General features: G+C 32.9%; 1 protein-coding gene across 1 annotated transcript; it reads left to right on the top strand.

Annotated features, from left to right (window-relative positions):
• Positions 1-1,275: 1,275 nt before the first annotated feature.
• LOC131611152 (GDSL esterase/lipase LTL1-like) lies at positions 1,276-3,195 on the top strand. Its single transcript, XM_058883254.1, has 4 exons — positions 1,276-1,542; positions 1,635-1,762; positions 1,843-2,338; positions 2,774-3,195. The coding sequence occupies exons 1-4, from the start codon at positions 1,290-1,292 to the stop codon at positions 3,004-3,006; spliced, it is 1,110 nt and encodes a 369-aa protein (XP_058739237.1). The 5' UTR covers positions 1,276-1,289; the 3' UTR covers positions 3,007-3,195.
• Positions 3,196-10,548: the final 7,353 nt, after the last annotated feature.

The raw sequence follows: 10,548 nt of genomic DNA on the forward strand, positions 1-10,548 counted from the left end.
ACTTTGTGTTGGTTCGTAATGCTACCGGGTTGTTCGATCGGTGGAGACATCGTCGATCGAGCAATATTTTAATTTAACACGGTAAGCTACCGTATGTTTGATTGGTGGAGAAATCGTCAACTAAGCATACGATAGAACTCATGGAGGTGTTTGGATACGAATGCCGACAACGGGCAACACGTGAATGGTTTAAGGAGTATAGTATACTGAGTGCAACTGGTCGATAAGTTTAAGTTTGTGAAGAGTAGATTATATGCAATATTTGATAGTTTCTTCTATTTGAAGAATGTATTCTTTTTGTGTTGATATTTACTTTTCCATTTCATATTTAAATTCATTCAAAACCAAACTCATAACTAAGAATCCGTCGAACGGCAGTTCAGTAGCACTAATCTCTGTGGACACGATAAATTCCCGGATAAATATTTCCAAAACTTTTGTTGTTTGCCGCTTTACCGCTCCAACAGTTACCTTATCCACCAAAACGATATAAAAGTCATTTTTTCAACTTGAAATAAAAGTCATTTTTAAAACCTGATATTTTCGGTAATTTTATGAACTGATGCCACACCGGAAATTTGAAATATCTGAGTTTTTTCATATACCGGATATTTCAAATTTCCGGTATTAATTTTAACTGTTGCTACATATCGAAAATTTGAAATATCCGGTATCGGAAATTTTAAATTTCTAATTTTCCGTTATGTAGCATCAGACACGGTAAATTGGTAAATCCAACAAAATTTCTGGTATTTATATAAAATTTTCGATAGGTACCAAAAATTTTAAAAAATCCAATATTTTACTGGGATAATTATGTAAATACGTCCTACTTAAGGGAATGACATATATAAAATGGGGGTTGAATCAATTCTCCTAATTCTCTCAACATCATAATCGGCAGAGTCAAATGTTAATTACTGTTGTGTTTATCATTTTATCAACATTGATAGAACTTCAAATCACCTGAGAAGTTAGGAAAGAGGGAGGTGCAACAACTTATAATGTGGCACACCATTAACAATATGGCGTTGAACCGAAGTACTAGCTCAAATATTAAATTCATTTATCAAAACTAGTCATCACATATTATAAGCTTTTCAATCTTTATGTATTCAAATATTTAGATTAGTTGACATAAAAAGCATTTACACAAATGTCACCCTAAACTTTGAACAGTCAAACACAAGACATACATTCATAACATTTGAATATTATGATAATGTTATATAAAGGCACCAATGAATCTCTACACATATACTCACATACAAAACATTCATTTAATTTCAATGGCATCCTCTTCAAATTTTGTTCCTATTCTAGTTATTTTTGGTTTTATTTTAGTACTAGGTGTTCTTGTCCCTAGAAGTGAAGCTAGGCCAAGACCATTCTTTGTATTTGGAGATTCTCTTGTTGACAATGGAAACAACAACTATATACTAACAACTGCACGCGCCGATTCTCCTCCATACGGAATCGATTATCCAACTCGTAAACCAACCGGTCGATTCTCTAACGGATACAATATTCCTGATCTTATCAGTTAAGTTTCCATGCATGCATATTAGTACCTAATCTATCTATATATGATTTCCCATAATAGAACATATCTATAACAAACTATGTTGTTTCAGGTCAACAACTTGGTGCTGAGTCTACATTACCATACTTAAGCTCGGAATTAACCGGAGAGAATCTTCTAACTGGTGCGAATTTTGGTTCGGCCGGAGTTGGAATTCTTAATGATACCGGTGTACAATTTGTAAGTAGATTTCGATATACAAATTGCGAACAAATGTGACTTTTGTAATTAACAGCAATAATGCTGTTTTTTTTTTCCAGATAAATGTGATAAGAATGCATACACAACTAGATTACTTTGAAGAGTATCAACGGCGATTAACTGCTTTAATCGGTGCATCGCGGACTAAACGACTTGTTAATCAAGCATTGTTTCTTATGACAGTTGGAGGAAATGATTTTGTAAACAACTACTACCTCATTCCCAATTCGGCAAGATCTCGCCAATATTCGTTACCACATTATGTCAAGTTCATCATTTGTGAATACAGAAAACACTTGGAGAGGCTGTATGAATTGGGTGCACGGCGAGTTCTGGTGACAGGGACAGGACCGTTAGGTTGTGCCCCTGCAGAACGCGCCATGCATAGTACTAACGGACGGTGTTCTTTTGAGCTTCAACGTGGTGCGGCGTTGTACAATCCTCGACTAGAACAAATGTTGGAAGGACTTAACAGGAGATTTGGTAGTGACATTTTCATTGCTGCAAATACAGCACAAATGCACAAAGACTTTGTTGTTAATCCAAGAGCTTATGGTAATGATACTTTATACTCTATAACTATTGCTAACTTGCATTTATAATTATCCTATTTTATACCTCATATTATTCTTATATACATATACATATACATGAATAGTGATCGAGTTAGGGGTGGGAAACGGTCGTGTTCGCTCTGTTCAGACACGACCGTAAAATCTCAAAAAAAATGCGGCAGACATAATTGAGGTTATTACGAGTCTAACATTTTGGCCCGTCTCGCGAAAAAATGAGAGTGGGGCAGAGCAGATATGCGGGCCTTGCACCTCTAAAGGTTAAAAATTGCAAAAGTCCGCAGAAAAACGGGACAAACATATTATAGGGTGGAGACCTAAAACTTTGTCTGCCCGCAAAAAGATACTAAAATGTCCAACGGGTCGGATTCGTTTTATCACGAGTGACATTTAATTTATGTTGTTGAATAATGTGTAGGATTTGTGACATCAAAAGTAGCATGTTGTGGTCAAGGACCCTATAATGGCATTGGTGTGTGCGGAACATCCTCCAACTTATGTTCCAACAGAGGCTTGTATGCATTTTGGGATCCCTTTCATCCAACTGAAAAGGCAAATAGACTTATTGTGGAGCAAATTATGTCTGGTTCAACAAGATACATGAAGCCAATGAACCTTAGCACCATTTTGGAATTGGATGCTAACACATGAATTAGATAATTGAGTCTAATAAATGATGGCCTTGTTAATCATTATGTTGGTGACAACTCTTTTTCTTTTTTGTGATTGAGTTTGTTGTTAATATGTATGGAGTAAAATGTTGTATTTCCGTAGAGTTAAAGTAAACAAACAGGGCATCATTTCTTGTTGTTGCTTTGGTTTTGAAAGACAGAAGCTTATGTATGTCCCTAGTAGATATAATTTAGCTAGTCTGTTATGAAAAGTAACATGACTACTTACTTATTAACATATACTCCAAATGCTGCAAATAATTTTTTTTTAACAATTGAAATTGTCAGAATAAATAGTTTTGAACTAAACCAATGGCTAATCCGCAAAGGATTCTTCGGTCCACATAAGTAAGCAACACTTTATTTCGAGCGTTTAACTCGCAATTCTCTGAGTTATATTTTACATCCTCTTTTTTGGTGTTTTGTCGTAAATACCCTTATTAAAATATCGATATTTTCAAAAGTCATATGTATATTTGAAATTTCAAAAAGTTATCTAAATTTACCGAAATATTTTTTTGTTTGTTACCGAAAATTTAAAATTTCTGTGATAATATATCGGAATCTTTTTAATTTCCAGTATTTACTAAACTTCTCGAAATTTTCAAATTTCCGGTATTATATTAGTAAGTTGTTTTTCAATTTTTCCTTGATTTTTCTCAAATAATTGAATCGGTAAAAAAGCTATATATATATATATATATATATATATATATATATATATATATATATATATATATATATATATATATATATATATAAAGGAAAAAGGTAACATGTTTCTCAAAGACCCGAGTTAATAAATTATTTATAGAAATTTTTTTAGAACACGTGCTTTCAATTCAATGTGTCAAAACTTTAAATATAACTTTATTACATTTAATTATATTTAACTTTTTCTAATTTAACATGTGTTATAAAGACACATATGATAGCATGACCCATATTTAAATTATACTTTAACAAAATTAAAGAAAGTTTCTCAACCCACCCCATGGTTATCTTACACACCACGCAAAATTCTATTTTTGCCCCCAGCTTCCGTAGATCCACATCCGGAAGCACCCCATATTTTGAAAAAATTTGATTCTTTCCGTAGATGCATCTACAGAAAGGTAATAAACTAGTGTATATGAGATAAAAATACACATTAAAGTATCTTAAGGGAAGCTTCCGTAGATGCATCTATGGAACAGCGTGTTCCGTAGATGCGTCTACATAAAGGTCTGATATAGTTTGAACCAGCATGATCACTCTCCCATTGTTTCATTTCTCCAAACTCATCATACTCCACACCCTAAATACACTAAATCATCAATACCTTATTTCACTCCAATACTCAAACTTTTTGGTGCAACAAATTAAAGGGAGCAAGAAGAGTCTGAATTTCAGGTGAATAATCACTTTCAACCACTACATTCTTCACATTGTCAATGAATTTTTCTGTAAAAAAGTTACGTTGCTTCCGTAGATCCATCTACGGAACGTGATGATGATGAACACTTCCGTAGATGCATCTACGGAATAGTCCCAATAGTTTTTTCCAGCATTTTATAATTCTGTGTGATTTTGTCAAATAGGTATGGTGCACCCCGATAATATTTCAAGAGAAGTAGCTGATTTATTCAATGTAGCTGCGAGTATCGATGGGGTAGTTGCAAATGTGGTAGATGTCGCAGGTGACTTTCGTAGCAAGCAAGACTTTGATGATCGCGAAAGCATGCTAACATGGATTCGTAGGAACGCAACTAATCTTGGTTTTTGTGAGGTGATAGGAAGATCGGATAATGGTACGGCAAGAAGAAATCCATTTGTAACAATATTGTGCGAAAGAAGCGGGAAATACCATCCTCCTCTAAAGATTTTAAAAGAGACGACACGGGGACTAGAAAAAGCGAGTGTCCATTTAAAATCTGTTGTTACATGTTGGCTAGCACAAAGTGGAGATGCTCAGTTGTTTGTGGTTTGCATAACCATGATTTGTGCGCAAAATTACAAGGCCATCCAGTGGCATGTCGGCTCAATCCGGTTGAGAAGGCATTTATTGAAGACATGTCCTTGAATTTTGTTCAACCGAAAAATATACTTGCCACATTGAAAAGGAAGGAACCCGACAATATTTCAAATATAGGGCAAGTGTATAATCAACGGTACCGCAATAAAAAGGCGAGTAAGGGAGATAGGAGCGAGATGCAACATTTGTTGAAAATGTTGGATGATAACAAATACCTGGTGCGATACAGATATTGCGATGACAAGGTTACGGTCCGAGATATTTTTTAGACTCATCCGGATTCCATAAAGTTGTTAAACAATTTCTCGACAGTGCTCCTTCTCGATTCTACCTATAAGACCAACAAGTATCGACTCCTATTATTCGAGATGGTCGGTGTTACATCCACCGAGAAGACATTTGTCGTTGGTTTTTCTTTTTTGGAGTGTGAAAAGGAGGATAATTTTAGGTGGGCCTTGGAGGTGTGTCACTCACTTTTGTGTAAAGCATGGGACACCATAAATCACATGATTTCAAACCAACACAACAAATACAAACGTCGTTCGGTTGGAGCATTACGGTTTTGGAGCATCGATTTAAGAACAACATCCTTTACTCTCAATTGATCGGCAATGTGTCTCGGGCCGGATTGAATTATATTTTTCAAGAGGCGAATCGAGGTGAAACAATTGGTGGGGATACCGCAAAGTGTGGTTGCACTATTACTATTACTATTACGTATGGTCTTCCGTTAAGACAAAAGGTGCTCTGAAGAAAGTGAAGTCTACGCCAAATGACAACTCGACAACACGGTCTCCTTCATGAAAATAGTAGGAAAACTTCCGTAGATCCATCTATGGAAGGGTATTACAATGAAAATTATAGGTCTTTACCGTAGATGCATCTACGGAAATGTGTTACGTATGATCATTCCGTGGATACATCTACGGAACTTTCTGTGACAGACATTGTGTGGTCCATATTCTCCAAAGGCTTCTATAAATTTGGGGTTTCTAGGTTTGCATTCCACACAAGCACAAACCCTAAACATAAACACAAAAATGTCTCGCATTATGCCAGATGGATGTCACCGAACATCAATGAAGCGTCTCGATCCTGAACCGGAATACCGCATAAGGGATGGGCATGTTATTTTCTCTCCCGTCAAACCACTCGTGCCCGTGAAATTTTGAAATATTCATTCCTTCGACCAACTCAAGAGGACTATCATGTCTTTTAGAAGGGGAGTACAAATCCGAAGAAGAAATCAAAAGGATCCAGAGGCTTAGAACAAGTACCTCGTTTGCGATCGAAAAAACGGAACGTTGGTGGGTTGAAGTGAAATTCGACATGGATTGCATTCAAATGATGCATGGATTAGATGACATTGTTTTAACCGTTGTAATTTCTTAGATCTATTAGTTTTCTTAATTTTCTGTTTGAAATTTCGTTGTAATATCGATTAATTAATGAATCAATGCAATGTCTTTTATAGTTAGAAATGCTTCTGCTCTGATTTTCTGGGTATGGGTTGATTCTGAATATGCATCTACGGAAACCCGGAAAAAAAAAATGGTCAATTCGGTGATGTGTAAGAGGGGTATGGGGTTGGTTGAGAAATTTCCAAATTAAAATGACCAAAATTTGTTAAAAGAATGAAAGGTCAAAATTGTTAATGGTGATATTTGAAAGCTAAAATTGTTGTTGAACTTATATTTAATAATAAATGGATAAGTTCAGTTAATTATGTGTGGGCATTAACAGCAACTCGATTAAATAATAAAGATTCTAAGAATAATACAAACAAAACTGACAAAAGAATATCCCATTTTTTAATTCATAAAATCTGAGTTAACAAAATCTTAGATGATTTGTTTATTACAATCTCAATAAAATAATACGTATAAGATTCTAATTATACTAAATAACAAGAAAGATGAATCTTAGATGACCAAGAAAAACAAAAGAAACCAGCAGAAAGAAACATACACTTGAGTCAATAATCTTTTCTTGTGGGGACCTCAAAAGTTATGTGACTTTAGGTGCCCAACATACAACATTCCACTTGTCCAATAGTTTTTCTTAAAAAGCTAATCTTTCTAAAAGCTATTAATTTTTGAATAAGTTAAAGTATCTCTATGCGCAATTAAAAATTAATCAATTAAGAAAACTAAATTTATTTAAATATTCAGTAGAAAAATATCCACAATTCTCAAAAATCGATATTGTTAAGTTAAATATATATCAAAATTTGGAAAAAATTTTAATAATCAAGTTTTAAAAGAAATATACATATTTAATTCATATTTCAAGAAAATAATCTCAATAACTATGTTTGAGGTGTTTTACACGTAAGCGTCATTCCACACCAATGGCGCCTTCTTTTTAATTTTTTTTCATGCGGATTTACTGTTACCTGCAGATTTCTCTGCGAATTTATCTGCATAATATTTTCATATTTAGTTCACGTGTAAATCCGCAAGTAAATTCGCAGGTAACAGTAAATCCGCATGTAACTGACATTTTAAAAAAAAAATAGGAGACACCATATGGAATGACGTCTAGGTGTAAAACACCCCAAACATGGTTATTGAGGTAATTTTCTTGAAATATGAAATTAGTTATAAATTTTTCTTTTAAAACTTGGTTATTAAAAAACATTTCCTCAAAATTTATATTCTGGATCTTACAATTAGGATGACCAAACAAATCCGACCCGTCTAGCATGCATGTTTTTTGAACCTGGATCGTCTCCAGCCAATTCTCTTCTGCTGTCTCTTCTACTCTCATCACACCCCTTCATCTATAATTTTTCACTCTTTTCAAAACTGCACTTTTTGTTTATTAGTTTTTGATGAAATTTCAACCATTATATGAAAACATGAGGAAAGGCTGGACCAAAAAGCTGCAGAAGATATATTTTCATGTTTTTCCCCACTTTTTTTTTTGCTAGACAGACCAATATTTTAGGGCTACATTCTCTATTGTGTTTGTTCATCCCACTTTTTACGAGCATTTGCAGACGCGAATACTAATCTATTTTATTTATTTATTTATTTTTAACTTTAAAGATACAATGTCCGCATACGCGCTCCGCAGATCTTTCATTTGCTGCATCCGCACCCTTAACTATGTCTCTATGTCTGTTCTATTTTTTCTCTAAATTTTTGTAGAACCGATTTTCACAGACGGACATGCTCGTTTGCTATTCCTATTTATAGTTGTGTGCAAATTCTCTATGGCAAGCATGTCATGGGAAGTTAGCTACTAGAAGTAGGCTTTATCGGTTTGGCATTGTGGGATTCCAAAATTGTAGTTTCTGTGTGCAGGAGGAGACACAAGATCATTTGTTGTTTGATTGCACAAAAACCAGGAAAATTTGGAAACAAGTCCTATTGTGGATCGGGTTCAACCATGAACCTAAAAGATGGACATAAGAGCTATTTTGGGTGACTAATATCTGTAAAGGAAAATCTGTTAGATCCAGCTTACTGAAGATGACTTTTGCTGAAGCGGTTTATGGTGTATGGAACTTTAGAAATTCAATTAGTTTTGGGAATCTGGTTGATGATAATAGAACTGTTAAGAACATTATTGATATGCTTGTATATAGGGGACGGACCAAGGATAAACTTAGACCTAATTTGGCTTCCTTGATGATGTAGTCTTTCTAGTCTAGTTGACCTTTTGGTCGCTTTGTGTAATCTGTTTTTTGAATTAATATATAAGTAATTTGATTTTAAAAAATGATCAAATAAATGAAAGATAACCACAAATGAAAAAAAAATACAAGAAATCAATTAGATCTCAAACCATTGGATCCACCATTAACCTAATCCCATAAAACTCAATTATTAATTTTTGTGTAAGCAAATTTGTAATAATTATTAAGTGACAAATCTTTTCTAAATTTTTTAACACTAGTGTAGAATTATATTGACACACTTTTGGTAATGTGATAAAGCTAATCCTTTAATCCTTTTGGCTCCAAGAGCACCCAAAAGACCTCCACCCCATGATAGTAGTTATATATATTATCAGGATGTCACATTATGACAATGACCCAGAAAGCAGAAAGCAGAAAGCAGCAACACAACAATCTAGAGTGGGTTCCGTTTGGATTCTTCCATAGGATATAATTTACAAAATCCTATTTTTCTGGTTCAATTTATGAACCTTTTTCCACCTATCTTCTTCAAGTAAAAGTCTACTGCCATTTTATCTTACTTTTCACTGCATATTCCAGAATCCTCCAAATAGATCCTATGTCTCGAAACGTATGCATCAGTCACAAAATTGTACATTTTTTTCACTAACTTTATTTGATTTTCAATTAAATATTTTATAATTTATCATATCCAAGATAGATAATTTTAGTATTGTTTAAAATTTAATTATTATAACAAACAAAAATTAAGTTTCTATATGAAAAAAATCAGTTATCATGAATATTAAAATAAAATCAAAATTTTTAAATAAATTAATCTATATATAAATAGATCTACAAAATTTTGATGTGAATTTGATCTTTCCAATTTTATTTATAGAAATGATACAATTTAAAAATAATTTGTGCATAATTCATTAATAATATAATATTATTTTTAATTAAATAATATTTAATTTAATATTACTATTTTAAATTAAAATAAATTATATTATATAATTAGATTTTATTTTAGTATAAATTAAATATCTTTGACATATAAATATAGAGATAATTTTTTAATTAAAAAAATTGTATAATAATAGTAAATAAACTTTAATTTTTTTATTAAAAACTATGTTTTTTCATATTTCTTTTTATAATAGAAATATCTTAGCACAGCTAGATATTTATAGATAGTAGGGGTGTTCGCGGTGCGGTTTGGTTCGGTTTTGAGCATAAAAGTCATCCTAACCGCGAGATAAAAATGCATGCGGTTCGGTTTGGTTCGGTTGATTTTTAAAAAGTCATCCAAACCAAACCAAACCAAACCAATGCGGTTAGGATCGGTTCGGTTGACTGCGGTTTACACTATAAAATAAAAATGTACTGAAATAAAAGGAAAAAGGAAAGTAATTCAATGTCAATATAATATATGATATTATACCATACAAAAGAAATTATATTACAAGAACCGTAGAGAACTAAAAATACATTATAAATGAAATACATATATTAGACAGTAGAGAATTATATATATATATATATATATATATATATATATATATATATATATATATATATATATAAAATACAAAAACTAAGTGGATTATGCCAAAACTTAAGTTAATAAATTAATTATTAAAATTCAAAACGTTAGATGTGGCTGTGCGTAATTGAATTTGGAAAGATAATAAATTAATTATAAAAATTTAAAACTTAAGTTAAATATGCGGTTTGGTTCGGTTCCGTTCGGTTTCGTGAAATAAAAACCGCAAACCAAACCAAACCGTGCGGTTCAGTCCAAAAACCATCCAAAATCATCCAAACCAAACGCGGTTTTTTGCGGTTTCGGTTTGGATTGGTTCGATTTGCGGTTTTGC

The sequence above is a fragment of the Vicia villosa genome, linkage group LG6, assembly GCF_029867415.1.
Source record: "Vicia villosa cultivar HV-30 ecotype Madison, WI linkage group LG6, Vvil1.0, whole genome shotgun sequence".
NCBI classification, from domain to species: domain Eukaryota; kingdom Viridiplantae; phylum Streptophyta; class Magnoliopsida; order Fabales; family Fabaceae; genus Vicia; species Vicia villosa.